Consider the following 23,280-nt stretch of genomic DNA (forward strand, 5'->3'; position numbering starts at 1 on the left):
TGTAAAATGTGTTCCTTTGAGAGCACCTCTTTATAGTTCCACCTGCTGGTAGGCAGGTGCCTCTTTTCGACTTAACATTTTTTTGGATGCACATGGATCTTGTGACTCTGCCCCAGCTCTGTCTATGTGCATACTGTGTAAACAGAAAATAAATAAAAGTGTGTGTGTATATCAGGGCTGCCGAGAGGGGGGGCGGGGGGGGGGGGGGCAAAATTCCTCGGGTCCGGTGCTGCAGTCCCCAGTCTCAGCTGCCTGCCTCCTCGGCTCCGGGCCCCCTGCATTCAAATCGGCAGTCGCAGATCGCCTCTCTTCTGGCCTTCCCTCCTTGTGTCCCGCCCTCGTGGAAACCGGAAGTTACATCAGACGAGGGCGGGATACAGGGAGGGAAGGCCAGAAGAGACGCGATCTGTGACTGCCGCTTTTAATGAAGGGGACCCGGAGCCGTGGAGGCAGGCAGGTGAGACCGCAGACTGCAGCAGGGGGTGGCACGGCAGGGGGAGTGACGGGGGTGGCAGCGGTGGGGGGGGCGGCCGTGCCCAGGGCGCGGCCTGGCCTAGTCTCTCGGTGGCCCTGGTGTATGTGTATGTATGTATATGTATGTTGTCACTATGTTCCTGTGCAGGTGCAACACCATTGAGGAACATATGGATTGTGGGTCACTTTTGTTTTACTGTTACAGGGCTGCATCTGCAGTAAGCTCCGAGAGGAATAAGGGTGGCTTGGCAGGGGAGTAGTGACATGTATTGGCACCAAATGCTTCCTATGATAACAAGACTGCTGAAGAAGCATGCATAGACAAGAGTAGTTAGCAGTCATCTTGGAGGTAATAATTTCAGCAAGGTACCAAAGACAGTGAGTGCTAACAAAAGGACAAAGATAGACTTGATCTTATGTGCTGCCTACCCTTCTGTAAGATTCCTAGGCCAATTGACTCCAATCCTCACCAATTATTGCTTGTTAGCATTAATCAGCATGTAATTTATCAACTTACACACATAACTGGAGGTATTGTATAATTTGCATATGCAGTTTTGTACATCTTCACGATCATACCTTAACCTGCACCTTCCCAATTGCAAAGGACTAAAATACAATAACCTACCATGCATCTAAATTCCCCTACTTGAGATCCCAACTCTGGCATGCTTTACCCAGCTACATTTGGTCAATTAGTGAATATCTTCCCTTTAGGAAACTATTGAAAACCCATCTATTCAAACAGGTTTACCCGTACGACCTATCATAAGCAAACATAACAACCCATCTACTTATCGGTTCATCTACTCAGTACTAACAATGACTCAGATATTATCTCCTACCAACCTACATACATATACATATATACACACACACACACATACACCAGGGCCACCGAGAGACTAGGCCAGGCTGCGCCCTGGGCACGGCCGCCCCCCCCCCCCCCCACCGCTGCCACCCCCTGTCACTCCCCCTGCTGCTGCCACCCCCCGCTGCAGTCCGCGGTCTCACCTGCCTGCCTCCATGGCTCCGGGCCCCCTTCATTAAAAGCGGCAGTCACAGATTGCGTCTCTTCTGGCCTTCCCTCCCTGTGTCCCGCCCTCGTCTGATGTAACTTCTGGTTTCCGCAAGGGCGGGTCACAAGGAGGGAACGCCGGAAGAGAGGCGATCTGCGACTGCCGATTTGAATGCAGGGGGCCCAGAGCCGAGGAGGCAGGCAGCTGAGACTGGGGACTGCAGCACCGGACCTGGGGAATTTTGCCCCCCCCCCCCGCCCCCCCCTCTCGGCAGCCCTGATATACACACACACACACACTTTTATTTATTTTCTATTTACACAGTATGCATATAGACAGAGCTGGGGCAGAGTCACAAGATCCATGTGCATCCAAAAAATGTTAAGTCGAAAAGAGGCACCTGCCCACCAGCAGGTGGAACTATATAGAGGCGCTCTCAAAGGAACACATTTTACAAAGGCACATAGATCACATGTGCCTTTACAGCATAGGTGCCCCATTATAAAGTTACCCCTTATGTATCACCTTTAAGCAATATCCATGACCCCCAAGGCTTTGATATACTGCTTTTCTGTGAAATGCTCAGAACAAAAAGTGGGTGCTAGCGGCGACTAGCGCTGGCTTAGCGACCACATTAGTGAGTGCAGAATGCACAGAGGCCCTAGCATAGGAGACACGCGTGCCAAAGATTAGCACAAATAGCATGCTAATATAGGTAACTTTATAATACAAATCCAATGGTTAGTTTCACAAATGAATAATTCAAAGGATTCCTGTGATATATACAATCTCTAGTAAAGGTATCCAGTAGATCAGTTTTTATAGATATCCAGTAAATCCAATATTATTCAACATACACAGACATGAACAACCCATTCAGTCTGCCCAATAGTCACGCTCTTTATCAATTCATGATTAAATCAATAATGTGATATTGATTTATATTTATATAATGTTATCAAATGAGCCCACTACTTGTCCCAGCAGTATGATGCATGGACTGAGGCTCTCCATCTCCAAATCCTCTGAATGGTGGCCCAGGGCAATCATAAGAAATAGCCATACTGGGTCAGATCAGTGGTCCATCTAGCCCAGTATCCTGTTTGGAAAGAATGAGCTCTGGCTGCTCTTGGATCTAGCTCGATAGCCCTAATGACCTTCATGAAGACTACTGTACTCTGGAACCTGATCAGAGATGATGCATTCTTGTGTACTAAAGTGGACCCCCCCCCCCCCCCCCATTTCCATGTCATGTACACCAGTCTGTTGTGCACCTGTCAGGTAACCAGAGAGGCTGATCTGAAGATTAAGTATGTCCTGTTGCATTCCTGGTCTGTCATGAACCTAGCCACCATCATGTACAGTTTGTTGCCCTTGATATCCATGTTGCCCACCAGAAGCCCTGTGAAACTTACCTGATTCCTAAATGCTGCCTCCAGCTCATCAATTCTCAGCACACCAAAGAAAGCTACTGAACAAAAACCATCCTAAATATTGTTGCCTCATAGCCCAGTGAGACATTCGAGCCAAAACATGCTACAACTGAACCAACATGTGCATTATTAAGTGCCTCCTATCTCTTGGGGCCCTGCCCATTTCAGTGTTTCCCAAGTTTGTCCTGGAGTACCCCTTTGCCAGTCAGGTTTTCAGAATATTCAAAATGAATATGCATCAGACTGATTTGCATACACTGTTTCCATTGTATGCAAATCTCTCATAAATATTCAATGTGGATATCCTGAAAACCTGACTGGCAAGGGGCTACGCAAGGATCAACTTGGGAAACATTACCCTAAATCAACACTTAATGAAGCTCCAGTTGAATACCCCCCCACCCCAATCCAGTAGCTTTGCAAAAAAAAGATAAATCCCACTGTTTGTGAGCAGACTGTCCCTCCTACTAAACCCTAGGCTTTTCCCTACACGATATATGCAGCCAGTGCTTTCCTGCACTGCCCTATGCTCAGCCTCCTGCTCCCTTAGGACAGGGTTTCCCTTGCCAGTCAGGTTTTCAGGATATCCACAATGAATATGCATGAAATACATTTGCATATAATGGAGGCAGTGTATGCAAATCAAGTTCATGCATATTCATTCTGGATATCCTGAAAATCTGACTGGCAAGGGGCTATTCACAAGAACATAAGCATAACCATACTGGGTCAGACCAGTATCCTGTTTCCAACAGTGGCCAAGCAGAAACCCAAAACTTGTATGCTCTTTGTGTTTTCTGGAATACTGATTCACTCAGTGACTCCCAGGTTGTGCTGTCCCAGATTGCCAAAGGTCCTCTGGCACTGACTTCCTTTCCTTTTCTACTAGTGGGGTGAGTTTCCTGAAGGGGACCACGTGACGTGACATGACGTGAGAGAGTGAGAGTGAGTTAGCAATCCCATTATTAACTCCCAACACAGGTCCTGCTCGTAGTGTCATATTAAAAGTCAGACACTGCAATATGAGTAATTGAGTCAGCCTGCACCCAAGTTACATTTGAGGACATGCCTGTTATTGCTTTCAAAACCAGTGATGGTAGGGCATGCAAACCTGTCTCATGCATATTGATTGTGGGTATCCTGAAAAGCTGACAGGCTAGGTGTATCCCGAGGCTAAGTTGAGAATTCCCTGCACTAGAACAATACTTTATTTGCCCCCAAATTGTGAGTGCTATAACTATCGGGAATAGCAACTCCAAAATGGTTATGCAGTTAGGCTGTGATGCTCAAAATTCCAGTGCGTTCCAAATAGCGCTGTAAAAATTCTACCGTAACAGTGCGGAAAAACAATGCCCTAGTGCTCAACGTTAATGAGATGTAAATATAGGCATGCTCATAGCATTGAGAATTAGGGAGTTCAGCGGGAGGATTGTGCTTGGCGCATGCGCAGAAGAGGTCCACATAAGCTTGACTCCTTTGCGCAAGCACCTCGTAAAACCCAAACATGAAGCACACATTGGCGTGTGTTTTCTGCACCCTAAATATAAGCGGTTTTATATTTTATTTTTCAGCATGGATATTTATATTTAGACGCAGGGAACAGACGCCAATGTGTGTTTTCACTGGGTATTTTTAATTTTTTGTTGTTGTTAGTATGAATGCTTTAAATTTAGATGGAGGAAGGAGACGCCAATGTGTGGGGTCTGCTGTTTCTCACAACCAGCACTTAAGGGCTTGCATGGGCCACCTTCTGCTTCCAAAAGTAATCAAGCCCACGAAATTTTGCAGATGAATCATGATGGAAGCATGAGATTCGTGGTGAGATTCATGGGAAATCTTCTCTTACAACACCCTAATGTCTTCTCCGACCAGGTGTTATTTTTTACAGCAGAAGGCAGTTTTGTTTAGGGCACTCTTTTCTGAGCATAGGGGAGGAATACAAAATGACCTCATTAACATGAGCTTGACTACATTTGCAAACTGTCTGTGCTAGGGCCTGGTGCACTCATCATTTCTGCACTAGACCCTTCTGAACATTCAGCGCAGGTAAATGCAGGTACTAATATGGCGCTAATGGCCTCTAGCACCCACGATTACACTTGAGTATCAGGGCCTCAGTCACTCTTCTTTCTCTCCAATTGTCCAGTCAGTTGGTCACAATTTTCTATTTGTGGACCCAGTTGGAACAAAGGCATGTGTAGATATGTTGAAGGAGTTTCACAGTGTGCTATGTGCAGTGACGTAGCAAGGGCGGGGCAGTGGGGGCAGTCCGCCCCAGGTGCCCGCTGCTGGAGGGTGCAGAGAGCAGCCGCGCACCTGTCGGCTCCACTGGCTCCCTGCTCCGGAACAGGAAGTAACCTGTTCCGGGGCAGAGGGAGCAGGGAGCCAGTGGAGCCGACAGGCGCGCGGCTGCTCTCTGCACCCTCTAGCAGCCAAGAATGCACCCGGGGGGAGGGGGGCTTGATGCGCCGGGGAGGGGGGTGTCATTGCGCTGGGGGGGGGGTGTCGTGCTGCACCCTGGGGGGACCAATGCTGCTGCACCTGGGGGGGGGGATGCGCAGTGGCGATCCGCCCTGGGTTGCAGCCGACCTAGGATCGCCACTGGGTACTTAACTTCAGCATTCCCCTGGCTTGGTATAAGACAGGGAGTTTAACCATGGTGATCACTTTTGCTGGGCACAGAGCAGTGTTCCCCAAACTTGGTCTGGGAGCCACCACTGCCAGTCAGGTTTTCAGGATATCCACAATGAATATTCATGTGACAGATCTGCATGCACTGCCTCCACTGCATGCAATTTCTCTCATAAATAGTCATTGTGTATATCCTGACAATCTGACTGGCAGTGGTGGCTCCCAGACCAAGTTTGGGGAACACTGCTCTGTGCCCAGCAAAATTGATCACCATGGTTAAACTCCCTGTCTTATACCAAGCCAGGGGAATGCTGAAGTTATGTACCCAGTGGCGATCCTAGGTCGGCTGCCACCCAGGGCGGATCGCCACTGCGCATCCCCCCCCCCCCCGGGTGCAGCAGCATTGGTCCCCCCAGGTTGCAGCACGACACCCCCCCCCCCCGGCGCAATGACACCCCCCTCCCCGGCGCATCAAGCCCCCCTCCCCCCGGGTGCAGAGAGCAGCCGCGCGCCTGTTGGCTCCACTGGCTCCCTGCTCCCTCTGCCCCGGAACAGGTTACTTCCTGTTCCGGAGCAGGGAGCCAGTGGAGCCGACAGGCGCGCAGCTGCTCTCTGCACCCTCCAGCAGCGGGCACCTGGGGTGGACTGCCCCCACTGCCCCGCCCTTGCTACGTCACTGCACATAGCACACTGTGAAACTCCTTCAACATATCTACACATGCCTTTGTTCCAACTGGGTCCACAAATAGAAAATTGTCAAGGTAATGTACCAGGGGCGTATCTGCGTGGGGCCACAGGGGCCTGGGCCCCCGCAGATTTCGCCCTGGCCCCCCTCCCCGCCGTCAACCCTCCCTCGCTGCGACGTCAGACGCCGAACTGGATTCAACCAATCAGCACTGCAGGCTGCAGCGTTACTTCCTTGAAGCACATGGCCACGAAGGAAGACGAAATATGGAGATTGCGGGTCGGACCTCGGCTGGCAAAAGTAAGCAGCGGGGGAGGGTTGACGGCGGGGAGGGGGTGGAGAGAGGCGGCGGCGGCGGCGGGGGGGGGGGGAGGGAGGCAAAAATGTGCCCCCCCTCTCTGGCTCTGGCCCCCCCTACCGCCGGATTCCAGATACGCCCCTGTAATGTACTACATTTGCATTACCCAACCTCTGAGTGTAAAAGTGCTGAAAGTTTAAAGCAGTGATTCCCTAACCTGGTCCTGGCGGTACCCCAGCCAGTCAGGTTTTCAGGATATCCACAATAAATATTCATGAGAGCTATTTGCATGTACTGAATCTACTGTATACAGCTATCTCTCATGAATATTCATTGTGGATATCCTGAAAACCTGACTGGCTTGGGTGCCTCCAGGACCAGGTTTGGGAACCACTGGTTCAAAGTATGCACATGAGATTGAACATTGGCATGCATTTGTCAATGTAACATAGTAGATGATGGCAGAGAAACACCTGCACGGTCCATCCAATCTGCCCAACAAGATAAATTCATATGTGCTACTTTATGTGTATACCTGACCTTGATTTGTATCTGCCATTTCAGGGCACAGACTGTAGAAGTCTGCCCACCACTAGCCTCGCCGCCCAACCACTAGCCCCAACTCCCACCACCGGCTCTGCCACCAAATCTCCGCTAAGCTTCTGAGGATCCATTCCTTCTGAACAGGATTCCTTTATGTTTATCACACGCATTTTTGAATTCCATTACCATTTTCATCTCCACCACCTCCTGCGGGAGGGCATTCCAAATATCCACCACTCTCTCCGTGAAAAAATACTTCCTGACATTTTTCTTGTGTCTGCCCCCCTTCAATCTCATTTCATGTCCTCTTTTGTTTGCGGATTAATACCTTTCAAATATTTGAATGTCTGTATCATATCACCCCTGTTTCTCCTTTCCTCAAGGGTATACATGTTCAGGTCAGCAAGTCTCTCCTCATACGTCTTTTAACACAAATCCCATCTATTTTGTAGCTTTTCTTTGCACCACTTCAATTCTTTTTACATCCTTAGCAAGATACGGCCTCCAAAACTGAACACAATACTCCAGGTGGGGCCTCACCAACGACTTATACAGGGGCATCAACACCTCCTTTCTTCTGCTGGTCACACCTCTCTCTATAAAGCCTAGTAACCTTCTAGCTACGGCCACCGCCTTGTCACAGTGTTTCATCGCCTTCAGATCCTCAGATACTATCACCCCAAGATCCCTCTCCCCGTCTGTACATATCAGACTCTCACTGCCTAACACATACGTCTCCCGAGGATTTCTACTCCCTAAGTGCATCACTTTGCATTTCTTCGCATTGAATTTTAATTGCAAAACCTTAGACCATTCTTCTAGCTTCTGCAGACCCTTTTTCATGTTTTCCACTCCCTCCGGGGTGTCCACTCTGTTACAAATCTTAGTATCATCCGCAAAAAGGCAAACTTTACCTTCTAACCCTTCGGCAATGTCACTCACAAATATATTGAACAGAATCGTCCCCAGCACCGATCCCTGAGGCACTCCACTACTCACCTTTCCCTCATCCAAGCGAATTCCATTAACCACCACCCTCTGGCGTCCGTTCGTCAACCAGTTCCTAATCCAGTTCACCACGTCGGGTTCTATCTTTAGCCTGTCAAGTTTGCCGGTTCCTGTGGGGAACCGTGTCAAAAGCTTTGCTGAAATCTAAGTAGATTACGTCTATAGCATGTCCATGATTCAAAGAATTCAATGAGATTCGTTTGGCACGATTTACCTTTGGTAAAACCATGTTGTTTTGGATCTTGCAACATATTGGCTTCCAGGAAATTCACTATCCTTTCCTTCAGCATTACTTCTATTACTTTTCCAATAACCAAAGTGAGGCTTACCGGCCTGTAGTTTCCAGCTTCTTCCCTATCACCACTTTTGTGAAGAGGGACCACGTCCGCTGTTCTCCAATCCCATGGAACCTCTCCCGTCTCCAAGGATTTATTAAATCTTTAAGAGGACCTGCCAGAACCTCTCTGAGCTCCCTCAATATCCTGGGATGGATCCCGTCCGGTCCCACGGCTTTGTCCACCTTTAGATTTTCAAGTTGTTCATACACACTCTCTTCCGTGAATGGTGCTATATCCACTCCATTCTCATATGTACTTTTGCCAGTCAATCGCAGTCCTTCTCCAGGATTTTCTTCTGTGAAAACAGAACAAAAGTATCTATTTAGCAAATTTGCTTTTTCTTCATCATTATCTACATAGCGGTTTGCAGCATCTTTCAGTCTCACAATTCCCTTTTTAGTCTTCCTCCTTTCACTAATATACCTGAAGAAATTTTTGTCACCCCTCCTTTCATTTCTAGCCATTTGTTCTTCCGCTTGCACTTTCGCAAGACGTATCTCTCTCTTGGCTTCTTTAAGTTTCATCTGGTATTCCTCGCCGTGTTCCTCTTTTTGAGTTTTTCTGTATTTCAGGAACGCCAACTCTTTAGCCTTTATTTTCTCGGCCACTTTCTTGGAGAAACATATCGGTTTCCTTTTTCTCTTAATTTTATTTACTCTCCCTACATAAAGGTGTGTGGTCATATTTATAGCTTCTTTCAGCCTGGACCACTGTCCTTCCACTTCTCATTCATCCTCCCAGCCCATCAGCTCCTTCCTCAGGTATTCCCCCATTTTACTAAAGTCAGCATGCTTGAAATCTAGGACTTTGAGTTTTGAGTGGCCCTCCACTTCAGCTGTCATATGTAATACTGGCCTTGGAACTTGAAGCTCAGTAGTGGTAGCTATCTGGGTGCACTGGTAACAGCCAGAAGGCCTACTCAGTGTCCACATTCACCATGAGCACCCCTACTAGAACAGCAACTGCTTACCAATTTAACCACACCATTAAAAGAAGCGTATTTGAGCACAACTCAGGTGGCAGGTAATTGTTCATTGACACTCCTCTGAGTAGAATAAATTGTGAATCAGTCAGAACTTCCCTAGCTACTCCTTGGGACCCAATACCAGGGTGGTAAACTAAATCCAGGTATGTGCGATCTGTGAAGGGACTGGTTCTACAGCCCAATCCAGCTTAACTTGAAGCTTGTCTCATACCACCATGGGTGCATTCAATATCATAATGGGACAGGGTGGGTCCTGGTATGGGATCGTAAAACTGAATTTAAAGCCCGCACATAGTGCATCTCTTGTTCTGTGGTACTTCACTAACCATGGGGCCAAACAGTGGAGTTAGAGTAAGGTGGCAGCCTTCATAAGGGCAGCATTACTTGGGAACCCTTGGCAGCCATTTTTGTGGAGGAAATTGGAACCAATGGTAGCAGGAGCAACTGGGACAGCTCCTTCCCCAAGGCAGTTAAAGGTAGGCCCCAGGGAGGGCCTTTGTGTGCTTGAGGGGCTGGTTCGACTGCACCTCTTTTCTTTGGGGGGAGGGGGGGGCACCACCAAGCACCTTCAGATACTGACAAAATGAGTCTTCTCCTATTTCTCATTTGCTTGTCCTGTGTGTTGTTACATTGAGCTGGGACTCTCAGCATAGTGACTTTAGGTCACTCACTGTGGACTTTAGGTCTGAAAAAGATAAGATGTGAGAACAGGAGGGAAATCAAGGAAATACATTTTATCTCCCTACTGATCTTCTGGTCAGAGATTCCCAAGCTAGGTGTGGAAAACCTCATCTTGTTCCTGATAGCTGAACTGACCACACCCACTCTCTGCAGATACTATCTGCAGAATTGAGCAGGTACAAACAAGCTCCAGCCTCAGCTGCTAGCAGGGGAATAAGAGGAAGGATTACTAGCTCAAGGTTAATAAAAAAAAAATAAAATAAAAAATGGATAATAAGGTGATACCATTGTATTGGACTAATTTAATTCATTTGTGACTAGCTTTTGGAGGCCAATAATTAAAGGGGCACAGATCTGTCGCTTATTAGTCCAAAACAGGAGCTAGGAACATATTTTTTAAGGACTGATATGCTAAGGAAAGACGTTTTGGCCTCCAACAGCTAGTCAAAATGGATGAAATTTATAAATGGTGCTGAAAAATTTCAGCACTAATCTATAAAGAGGGTGTGTGTGCTCTTCATAGAATAACGCTTAACCCAATTTCTAAGCACCATACTTACACCTGCTAAAATCAGGTGTAAATACCAACACCCAACTTATGACTGCTTTGGGTAAATTCTGTAAATCTGCATGCAAAAGTCTGGAATGCCCCTGGCATGCCCCCTCATCACACCCCTTTTTCAGATAGCCACAGTTGAAGTTAGGCACTGAGTTTTATAGAATAGTGCACATGGAGATGTGCACACAAATTTTCAGGAATGCCAATTAACATCAGTAATTGGTTGTTATCACCCAGTTATTGATGTTACTAAGCTCATTTTCCAATTTATTTGTGCATACATCTCTGCTGCACGTGCAATGTACAGCGCTGAACTTTGGGTGCCATATATGGCTAGTCCTATGTTAAATACAAAGCCTTTGTGGTAACTGTTGGGGCATGCCCAGCTTTTTCCCATACAATTACCACACACAAATCACTTTTACCTATTCAGAAAGTAGTAAGTGCATCTGCCTATTTCTACCAGTGTCAGCACACTCAAAATGTGGAGTGGAGGAATGGCCTAGTAGTTAGAGCACTGGTCTTAACATCCAGAGGTGCTAAGTTCAAATCCTTATGATCTTGGGCAAGACATTTAACCCTCCATTACCTCACGTACAACCTTAGATTGTGAGCCCTCCAGGGACAGGGAAATACCCAGTGTACCTGAATATAACTCACCTTGAGCTACTACTGAAAAAGGTGTGAGCAAAATCAAAAATAAATAAATAAAATATATAGACCCTGGAGGAAAAGTATCTTTTTATTTTTTGTTTTATTTTTATATATTAAATCTTTAAGGTTGGCTTCCACAGCAACCACACTACTTTAATTCAAGAAAATGTGGGACGGGTGTGAGGTGAGAGGATAGGGAGATATTTCTAAAGGGATATGGACTAGAATCCTAGGGATGCATATCTGAACCAGGGCAATGTGTCTGCACATCTCAGAAACTAAGGGCTTCTTTCTTACTACCGTACCACTCTCCTTACCAGAGTTCAACATCATGGGTTTCTCTCTTACCAATAGCCCATTCCCAGCCTCAGTCTGGGGTAGTGTATCAGTACACCTCAGAGGAGGGAGCCTCTTACTAACATCAGATGCCTCAGAGGTAGGGAGCTTCACTCTCTCTGGTACTGACTTACCAACACCCTGCCATTCCCAGTGTTGGAGCCTGGTGCAGTGTGCCTGCAGATATCTCTCACTATCAGTGTGTGGTGGTGTGTATCTGCATACCTGAAAGGCAGGGGGCTTCTCTCTCAGGAGCTCTGCTTTGTGTCCCTTTAAATCGTGGCCATTTTCACTCTGATCCACTGTTTCCCATCTCCATGGTTACCAGCCTTTATATAATCTCTTTGCAAAGAGCTGGCAGCAGCAACCAGGGAGGGCTGTCACAGAAAGATAGAATGTGAATCAATTAGCTGAGGTGAAGGAGAAATGGAAAGGTCTAAACAGAAAGGGAGAGTGAGAGAAGAGAGGACTTAAAACAGCAGTACAGTGGTCAAAATATTAGCTTTCTTATTTTTTGGCTTTGTCTTGCTATTTAGCTCTAACTGCTAGGCCTCTCTTTGGCCCCAGTGCTCAAAACTCTGGCACTGTTCTGAATAGCGCCATAAAAATACAGCTGGAATAGCGCAGAAAAACAACGCCCTAATGCTCAAAGCTAATGAGATGCAAATATAGGCACACTCATAGTGTTGAGCATTAGAGAGTTTGGTGGGAGAATTGTGCTTGGTACATGCGCAGAAGAGTTCCATGGTAAGCTTGACTCCTGTGCACATGAGCCAGGTAGAATCCAAACGTAAAGCACACATTGGCGTCTGTTTTCTGTGGTTTAAATATAAGCATTTTAAATTGTTTTTTTTTAAAGCTTGGACGCTTATATTTAGATGCAGGAAACAGATGCCAATGTGTGTTTTCACTTTGGTCGTTTTAAATTTTTTTTACCATGGGTGCTTTAAATTTAAATGCAGGAAACTGACGCCAATTTGTGCTTTCGCTAGGGTTTCTCACGACCAGCACATAAGGGCTTGCACAGGCTTCCTTCTGCTTCCAAAGGCAATCAAAACTGGCTGATTTTGCAGAATAATAAGAAATGCTCTTCCAACATCCTAACGCCTGCTCCAACCTGGCATTATTTTTTACAGCAGTAAGGCAGTTTTGTTTCGGGCACTCTTTTCTGAGCATTGGGGAGGAATACAAAATGACCTCATTTACATGAGCTTGATTGACTACATTTGCATGCTATCAGTGCTAAGGCCTGGCATGCTCATTGTTTGTCACATTAGACTTCTCTGAACATTCTGCGCAGGTAAATGTAGGCGCTAGTATGGCACTAATGGCCTTTAGCGCCCATGTTTACTTTTGAGCATTGGGGCCTTTGTGCTTTCTCCTAAGGAGGGAGTGGAGAATCTCCAATCTCTGAGAGTCACACCCCTTTGGATTTTCAAGTTATCCCTATTGAATATGCATGAGAAATTTGCATGCACTATCTTCAATGTATGCCAGTCAATCTCATGCATATTCATTGGGACGTATCCTGAAAACTGGCCCCTTTGGGATTTCAGGATATCCCTACTGGATGTGCATGAGAAATTTGTGTGCACTACCTTCAGTGTATACCAGTCTATCTCATGCTTATTCATTAGGGTGTATCCTGAAAACTAAACTAGGTTCTCCACCTCAAACTTGATATTTTATTTCTTCTGGACTTCCATTCATGTACAGACTCGGCCCTGACTCCAGTCTTTCATCTCCCCATCTAAGAAGGCACTGGCAACTCTGAGGAGTTCCTTAACACAGCATGTTTCAAATCCATCTCGGATTTCCCACTAGCATGTCAGATATCTAGGATATCCACAATGAGTGTCACAAAATGCCTAGCCACCCGCCTGGGGCTACCCTGCGGCCACTTGAGAGGGTCTATCCCCAGCACAGCTCAGTTCTGCCTGTATCTGTTGCTTGTGCTCTACACTAGCACCCTCCTCTCACCGACTGGGTCCCAGCTGCCTCTGGGCAAGTCTTCCACTCTCAAATTATCCCCAGTGATTCCTAGGTTACTGGGGCCACACTCCCAGTGGTCCCACAGTTCCTAGAAAGCACCTACAGACCCAACACACAAACCACCAGAATTCTTGGTCAGTCCAGACAAGCAGAGGCAATAAAGTAAAAATGTTTATTGTCATGAAAAATATTGAACAGTGAATCATAAAAACAGATGGAACAAGAACAGCACATAATAACAGGTAACTGAATATGGATCAATTATAAAAATATCTAAACATTTGTTCATTACCTGAATAGTGTTTGGAGAGTACAGGAAATATAGCTGTTCACAGGTCCTCAGCAAAGAGATCTTTTTCTCTCTTTCCCCAAACTGAGAATGGAGAAAAACCCAGTATTTCCTAGATGAATTTGAGCTCCTGGGCCAATCAGAACCCAGAACAACAAGTTTTAAAAATAGCTGGCCACATCACAGCAGGTTGTTTCTTAATTGTGATAACTAAAGAGGGCACAGTCATTTCTTGGTAACAGCTTTAAACATAAACATGCACCACCTGCTGGCCAAATTAGAGAAATTAGAGTGGCCTAGTGGTTAGGGTGGTGGACTTTGGTCCTGGGGAACTGAGAAACTGAGTTCAAATCCCACTTCAAGCACAGGCAGCTCCTTGTGACTCTGGGCAAGTCACTTAACCCTCCATTGCCCCAGGTACAAATAAGTACCTGTATATAATATGTAAGTCGCATTGAGCCTGCCATGAGTGGGAAAGCATGGGGTACAAATGTAAAAAAAAATAAAATACACTTCAAGAAATAATACAGTTTACAGGCTTAAAACCCAATTTTGTCACAGTAAGTATGACAGAGCTTTGCATGCACTTCCCCCATACTCATTGTGAGTATCCTGAAAAACAAACTGGCTAGGTCAGGGGTGGGCAACCTTTATACACAGAGGGCTGCATTAATATCTGTACTATCCTAGTGGGCCACAACATTATGTAATGTTGGAACCAGAAATGCACAGAGCTCCACAGACCTTCTGTGATAAATAAAAATGTAACAAAAATGATGGAAACAAACCCCTATAGGCTGATGCTCAGAACTCCGGCACTGTAGGGAACAGCACCAGGAAATACCATGGGAAGAGCACAGAAAAAAACTTCCCAATGCTTAACACTAATAGCATGAAAATTATATGCACGCTGTTAGTGAGCACTGGGAAAATATTTTTCTGAATCCCTCCTCCCTCTATGGCTCCCTGGCACTGATTAGTGGGGTGAAAGGAGGCACCTTTTGAAAGAGGTCTGGGCGAGAATCTATCCCCTGTTAAGAAAGTTCTGGTCGCAGCCTTTTGGCTTCATTCCCCACCCGTGAGCTGGCTTGCAAGCTGCCAACTATGACTGGCTCTCATACTGTGTGCTGTCCCTCTGCCTCCTCAAGATAATGTGGAGCTGCTACCTCAGGAGCCAGTGACCAGGACAGCTATGTTGGGGTCTAAGGAAATGTAGTGCCTTTGAATCCGATGAGAAATCTCTCTTCCGACACCCTAACGCCATATTGGAGCTGGCGGTAAGAGCAGGGTTTGGTTTGTGCGTTTTTTTCTGAGCATTGAGATGGAATAGCTAAGGACTTCATTTACATAGGGTTGTCTACATTTTGGTGTGCACATTGTCCCCAGCATTAATGTCCACTGAACATTCTGTGTACCGTAATGCTAGCGCTATTCCAACACTAATTGCCTCTAGAGCAGGCGTTAGGTTCTGAGTATCAGCATGTTAGAGTGGTTATTCTGAAAATATTTGTGAAATACAGTATTTAAAATTGCAAAAAACTCTGGTTAATGATGTTTTCTGTGTATACTTCTCAGGGTCTTGTGGGCCACAGGTTGCCCACCCCTGCGGGTAATCTGGAACCAGTTTGAGAGAAGCTGCCTTAAGGTAGTGGAGAAATAGAAGCAGATCTTTGGAGCGCCTTAGCCATGGGGGATGGGGAGCACCATTGACAGCTTTGAAGGACTACTGAAGTTCTTTTTATAAAGCAGTTTCTGTGTAGAAATTCTGTTTTACATGCAGAAAATGGCTCTTTTGAAACTGTATGTGGGTGTAGATGCATAAAAAGTAGGTGCATCATAAATTGCACTTACTTGTATATGAGCTGCACGTACTGTAGGTATTCCTGGGCAAAGCTGGGACAGAATTGTGATGCACATGTGCATTTTATAAAATCTGCATGTACACGTATAGAGTACTGTGTACATCCACACACCTTCAAAATGGTACATTTCTGTGCTAGTGGGAGTCATTACATGAGTCTGTAACTCACTGAATAATCTGAGGGGAGACACCAATGGTTTTGAGGGACTGCTGATGGCTTATTTACCTATGTTGTAGGAGCCGGGGAGAAGATAGAAAACACCATGGAGGCCTTCACAAAGTGAGTGAGTCTGTGCTGTCTGTGAGGGAGAAGAGTGGGTATTCCGCCCTTGTTATTTCTAATGGATGTTTTTAGTCTGGGGAAAGCACCCCAGGGAAAGGACAAGGACGGTCTTGAATGTCGGGAGGGTCTCAGAAGGAACAACGGGATATCATTAGTATGGTCACCTATGGAAGATGATATGGTAGCTTGTACCCGTAATCTGCAGATGATTCTTGCAGGAACTGTGTTCATCGGAAACCACTGTCAGATGATGTCACAGCCCCATGACAGAACTCTACCAATTGATCCGGCACAGGGACACTTTCTCACTACTTTTCCACCTATTCCCCAGTGCGGTTGCCCAACACACAGATCTGCTGGAACTGGACTGTCACCTGACCAAAGATGGGCGTGTGGTCGTGTCACATGATCTCAACTTGCTAAGGCAGACTGGGCACAATGTCAACATTTGTGACCTTAATTACTCGGTAAGCTTTGCCTGTTCCTTATCATGTCATATAAGCATAAGGCATTTTAGTTAGATCCGTGCCTTTTTTGCAGTGTCATGTTTATGGCTGTTAAACTCCTTCTACCTCTGTTTCCATGATGCTATAATATGCGATTTGAATAACGTTGAAAGATCTCCATCCCTTTTCCGTGATAAGGCAGTTTAAACCAAGGAGGTTAGATTGAGAAGAACAGGAGACGGTATGAGGATACCTAACCCATTATATGGATTGAAACCAGAAAGTGGATTTTGCCACCACACTGGTTCACCCAAAACAATAGCAAACACTACTGAAAACAATAGTAAAATATTATTAGAAATAACGGACTGCCTATGCGTGGTCCATCTGTAAAAAGTCAAAAGCTGTTCCAGTTGGATAGGCAGTGCCTTAAAAGGTGGAGGACAAAAGATTTTGACAGCTTTTTTATTTATTTGAAAGCTTCCCATATGTCGATATAAATATCATGAAATCAAAACTGAATATTACTAAAACAGCTTCAAAAATTATTGTACCTGGTGGAAACAGCACTAAAAAAAGGCTGTATTTTGTGCTCATTTTTCTACTTCTCTATATAATACAGTGATACATGGCCAAATTTCAGTGAGGGTATCCTGTTTACTGATGGGCTCATCTTAACTGTTGTAATCTGCCTTGGGAAGCCTGGTGTTAATACAGATTGGAAGTATTAAACTCTTCTTTCAGTAAGGCACATGGAATCACATCTTCACCTCATCACTTTTATATAATTGGATTATTCTGTTTTGAGCATGTTTCAGGTACAAGTGGTTTTCATAAATCAAAATAATAAAAAATAAATATTTTCTTTCATGCAGATCTCATATTTTTTTTAACATAACTAAATGGGCTATAAGCCCCTAATGCAGTTCATTGGTTTTCTTATATTTTGTCCTTGTGATGGCATATACTATGCCAAAACTGGAAATACAGTGAGACAGAATAATAGAATTCAGTAACATCCAAAACTTATTAATTAACATTATAATTGTGTTTGCATTTGGGTAATAACTGAGAAAATGCTGTTGAAAAATGACTTGAAGAAGAACTGGAAAATGTTAGCACATTTAGGGGGATATAAATGTCATAGATAGACAGACAGACAGATAGATAGATAGCAACTCTGAATGTTGAGCACCTGATTCTCATAACATGATGTCTGTTTTAGTGATCCTTTACCAGGAGAAAAAAAATCTCTGCACAAATATAACACATGCTAAGGTGTCCCTATAATCAGCCCCTCCAAATGACACACTGATTACGATTTATAACAAATTACTACTCTACCTATGAAAAGTTATTCCGTTATTATACTTCCTCTGTGTACATCCATATTCTGCACAAGCTGGCATGTTTGAAAATATAAGGAAGATTAAATTAAAATACTACCAACAATAAAGAACGACAATGTGGACGCAGCAGCTCATAGGTTTGTTTGCTTTGTTTTGAGTGTACGCAGAATGAAGGCTGCACGGGGAAGGGGAAACAGAGACTAAGCTAAGTTGCTTCAACTTTTTTATATCATGCCATCTCCTGTTCTCAATCAAACCTTCTTGGTTTAAACATTAGGTAGACTAGGGTTAAGGGGTGAGGCAGCAGTGACTGCGAAATGATAGGTCCTAACAGTCACACAATCTCAGAGAGCACCCAAGCATTTGTAATCACTTGGGCCCTTTTTACTAAGCCGCACTGTAGGTGCGCTAACGTTTTAGCGCACACTATAAATTAGCATGCATTAATACTAGAGATATGGGTGTCTCTAACATTAGCGTGCGATAATTTTTAGTGCGCACTAAAAAGTTAATGTGCCTACAGTGCGGCTTAGTAAACAGGGCCCTATATTTTCATATTTCCATTTGCATAAATACTCAAACCAAGTAAATACCACTTTACACTGTGTCTTTATTTATTTTTATATATTTTTTAATGGGTTGATTCACTCTGTATCTACACCTCTGAGGGGACCTGAGTAGCCTGCTTTCAGCTTTGTTACATTTATCACATTACTCTCCTTATACAAACAACTGCTATAAGCCAGGTACAATAAAATCATAACTACAAAAGTAAACCAATAAAATTCAAAGTTACTAGGCCAAAGTCCAGCACCGACAATAGTAGACATCACACACAATAATGCAGTCTTTCTGCTTTTTATTTCAAGATATCCACAATGAATATTCAGGAATGTGACTTATTTTGTGCATATTTGTTGTAGATATTTGGATATCTTAAAAATGCAACTGGCTATGGGCAGAAAATCATAGAGGCCCAGACCAGAGCAAATTAGGAGGCTCTAAAATCCTGGAATTAATTTTTAAAAATGCTGGAACTCATTATTAAAATTGGCAAAGGAATCCAAAGGAAGCAGAAAAACACTCATGCACAAAAAGCAAAGGCATTTATGCATGAAAATCAAAGTGAATAAATTCTGCCTAGTGGATTTAATTGTGTATTCATGAAAAAAAAACAGTAAACATTCCCAATAGCAGGCTTCTTTGCCACAATTGCTGAGTGTTGTAGAAGAATTTAGTTTTTTCTCAGGTTTGATTCTGAATCTGAATAAGTCTATGGCGCTTCCTCTGCAGAATATGGTCCAGGAGTGTTGGGTGGGGCCATCCCCACTCCAATGGGCTACTGGCCTTTAAAATACTTAGGCATGTTGACCTGGTGACTTTGTATAAGGTAAATTTTTCTCCTTTATTGACGGGGACCTCCCAAAGATTGCAATTATGGCAACATCTTCCTATATCACTCTCGGGTCGCATTGCCATTTACAACATGATGGTCTTGCCACAATGGCTTTATGTTCTCCAAGTGTTGTCAGTTATGCAGTCTTATCATAATAGTAAGTTGCTAGATTGCTAGTTGAGTGAGCCCTGGCATTTTAGTTATTTGTTACACGTGCGCTCTCCTGACTGGGGCTTTCACTGCACTTGCTCCTTTTTATACGTCGCCTTGCAGGCAGTGTGGCGTAAAGTGGGCAAGCTTTTGGGTGGGGATGCTGCCTTGTACTACATCGAATTTGCGGGAATGTGGATTTCCTTCCAGGATTATCAGGTACAAATTTTGCTCACAGGACACGGGGGGGGGGGGGGGGGGTGCTTATTAAATCTTATTAAATCTTTTGGTGACTTGCAGGCCGATTTTGGATTGGGGGGGAATACGCTTTTTCAGTACTTTCAGTTGTGACATAACATCACTTCATTATCAGCAAGGGCTCTTTCAATGTCCATTCATGAACTGTATATGGAGGCCTACTGGCTCAATGCTCAACATTTTGTCCTCTTAAAATGTTATCATAAACATCTTCAAGATCTAATGCAGGAGCTTGACTATGAGCAATATGTGTGTAAATAGAATGTGGACCTAGGGATTACCCTCACTGTAGAACACTTTAAACATAGCTTGCTGAAGAGAGACAGACTTACTCATAATGTGTTGCAAGGGGAGCTTCAATACAAGTTCCTATTAAGATTGTATATATCCCCCCATGGAGTCTTTCCAGTTATGTTGAGACCTGATGATGTTTGTTTGAAATGGCTCCAGCCACAGGCCATCCTGGGGCACATATTTTGGTTCTGTCCTCCTGTTTTAGCATTTTGGGGTGCAGTGGCGACACATGTCTTTAGCTTGTGGAACTGGAGATGGAGATCATCCGCCTAGCTGTTATTTGAGCAGGTGTCATGTACTTGGCCTGCTCCTAAAGGTTTTGTGGGGTTTGTTAAAAGAGCTATCCTGATGGGTAAGAAATGCATCTTGCAACATTGGCTTCAGACTGATTTCCCTTCTCTGGCCCAATGGCGCTCATTGATGATTCATCAAGCTGTTCTGGAACACTGTGCTTTTGTGGATATGGACTCTACTTTGGGCAGACTTTTTCAACAAATGTGGGAACCGTTTTGGTTATCTATCACTCCTCTGTTGTGTAACTGCTTGTTAAACCGCTGAGCTGGTGAACTATTAGATAGGACCATAATCCTTCTGTTATAGCTTTGTCGTGTTGGACATGGAGCATATTGGGTGTGAGGTGGGCAAAGGGAGTGTGGGTAATCTTCTCAAATTCTATGGTTCATTGGAATATGCTTGTGCCTGCTTGTTTGTTCCCTGTTGAGAACCAATAAAGATGATTTATTAAAAAAAAATTCTAAACAATTGTACAGCGCTGCGTAACCCTAGTAGCGCTTTAGAAATGTCAAGTAGTAGTAGTAGTAGTTTTCTGTGTGAAGCCTGGGCCAAATGGTCTTGCTGCCCCCTACCCCCCCCCCCCCCCCCCCCCCCCCCATAGTCCCTGGCTATACAGTTCCCAGGACAGATTTGGGAAGTCCTGCCATAATTACTTCCCAGAGGTAGGCAATTCCTGTCCTTGAGTGCCACAAGCCAGTCAAGCTTTCAGGCTGTCCACTTGTGTATGAGATGGATTCAGGGGTTCCCAAACCTGTCTTGGGGGACAGGTTTTCAGAATATCCATAAAGAATATGCATTAGATAGATTTGCATACTAAGGAGGCAGTGCATGGAAAAAGATCTCATATATATTTATTGGGAAAATCCTGAAAATACGACTGGGTTGTGGCCCTCAAGGACTGAGGTTGTTCACCCCTGTGCTAACATGTTGTTTATATGCCCAGCTTCTTTTGTTTTCTCAATAGGAGCTGTGTTACATATTTGTGGATTTTTAGCAGGGGTACATTACTTCACAGAGTACCTTGTAATGAGATAAAATGGTCCTTGTTTCAATTAAATTACAACCAAGTCACCTTTGAGGCTTTAAATTTTACCCTCATGCGCCTCAAATGGTCACCTTTTTTATCTAACTTAGCCAGATTGCAAACTGCTCAGGTAAGGAACTGTCTTGAATGTGTATCTGTATGATGTCATGTATACCAGGGGTATCAAACTAGGTAACTAGGTGTCCATGTAGGACGTGGCATGACACCAGCATGATAGGAGAGCAGTACTTGTGCTGCTGTCAGCATAGCAGCGGCCCTTTCATCACAGGCCTGTGGTCAAGCCCTGCCATGTCCCGCCCCCATCTGCCAGGAAGTCTGCATTGGAGGAGTTGGGATGCAGCTGGCCTTGAGCACAGGCCTGTACCGAGTTTGAGAAAAAGTAATCTCAGCCAGGTGGAGGTAGAGAGGCACCACTGGTGGGCCCAATGGCAGGAAATAAAGAGGGAAGAGATGCAGGACACAGGGGGAAGAGAAAGGGAGATGTGATATTGGGCATCTTGGAGAGTGCTAGGGAAAGGGAAATGCTGGATTATGGAATGTCTAGGGAAGGGAAGGGGAGATGCTGGACACCTTGAAAAGCTAGGGAAGGGATGAGAAGATTCTGGACATCGCGGTGGGGGTGTGGTTACAAAGAAAGGGAGATGTTAGACTATGGAGGGTAGGGACTTAAGCAACCCCTGGAGAAAAGATACATAACTGAAGGATTGTCTAGGGCAGTGATGGCGAACCTATGGCACGCGTGCCAGAGAGGGCACGCGCGCTGTCGCTGGTCTGCTCCACCCACTCCCCTCCCTCCGAGTACCAGGCCAGCCTCCCTCCCTCCCACCCAGCACCAGGCCGCCCGCCCTAGCTCCCTCCCTCTTTCAACCAAACAAGCATCAGGCCGCCCGCCCGTCCTCCCTCCCTCCCTCCCAGCACCAGGGCCCCCCCCCCCTCCTCTGAAATTTAAAAAGCGTACCGGGTTAAGGCGGCGTCGGCAGTGGCAGCTGCAACAAAAATCATGTTCTTCACTCGGCGTGCCTTCCCTTCTGTCTCTCAAGCTCTGGTTTCGCCCTCATAGGCGGAACCAGAGCTTGAGAGACAGAAGGGAAGGCGCACCGAACGAAGAACATGCTTTTCGCTGCCGACGCCGCCTTAACCCGGTACGCTTTTTAAATTTCAGAGGAGGGGGGGGGGCCCTGGTGCTGGGAGGGAGCGAGGGAGGACGGGGGGGGGGGGGGCGGCCTAATGCTTGTTTGGTTGGTGGGAGGGCGGGAGGTAGGCAGGCCTGGTGCTGGGTGGGAGGGAGGTAGGCCTGGTGCTGGGTGCTGCTGGGTGGGAGGGAGGCCTGATGCTGGGTGGTGCTGCTGCGTGCTGGGTGGGAGGGAGGGAGGCCTGATACTTGGTGCTGGGAGGGAGGGAGGCCTGATGCTTGGTGCTGGGAGGGAGGGAGGCCTGGTGCTGGGTGCTGGGAGGGAGGCCTGGTGCTGGGTGCTGGGTGGGAGGGAGGGAGGCCTGATGCTGGGTGGCCTGATGCTGGGAGGGCAGGCGGGAGGGCAGGGGGAGAGGAGGGTGGCTGGACATGGGTGGCTGGAGAGGAGGGTGGCTGGAGGGGAAAGGAGGGTTGCTGGACATGGATGGAAGGCAAGAAATGAAGAAGAAAGGAGGAAAGTAAAGAAATAAATGGAGGCAAGAAATGAAGAAGAAAGGAGGAAAGTAAAGAAATAAATGGAAAGGAAGCCCTGGAAACAGCGTTAAGAAAACAGATAGAGAGCAGCAGAATCAGCGACTAGGACCAATATGGATAGAAAAACAAAATCACCAGACAACAAAGGTAGAAAAAATCATTTTATTTTCATTTTAGTGTTTGGAATATGTCCAATTTGAGAATTTACATCTGCTGTCTTATTTTGCACTGGGTATACTGCAGCTGAAACAGCTTATAGAAATGATTTATAATGAAAGAAAATCATGTTATTTTTTTCTCCTATACTAGTATA

General features: G+C 45.5%; 1 protein-coding gene across 1 annotated transcript in view; it reads left to right on the plus strand.

Moving 5' to 3' along the window:
* The window catches only part of GDPD3 (glycerophosphodiester phosphodiesterase domain containing 3), a 109,117-nt gene that overhangs the window by 2,237 nt on the left and 83,600 nt on the right, over window positions 1-23,280 (plus strand). Inside the window, exons 2-3 of the mRNA XM_030210068.1 lie at window positions 16,024-16,066; window positions 16,401-16,536. Of these exons, the coding sequence (XP_030065928.1) occupies window positions 16,024-16,066; window positions 16,401-16,536 (179 nt within the window). The remainder of the gene's footprint in view (window positions 1-16,023; window positions 16,067-16,400; window positions 16,537-23,280) is intronic.

This window comes from Microcaecilia unicolor, chromosome 7, assembly GCF_901765095.1.
Source record: "Microcaecilia unicolor chromosome 7, aMicUni1.1, whole genome shotgun sequence".
NCBI classification, from domain to species: Eukaryota; Metazoa; Chordata; class Amphibia; order Gymnophiona; family Siphonopidae; genus Microcaecilia; species Microcaecilia unicolor.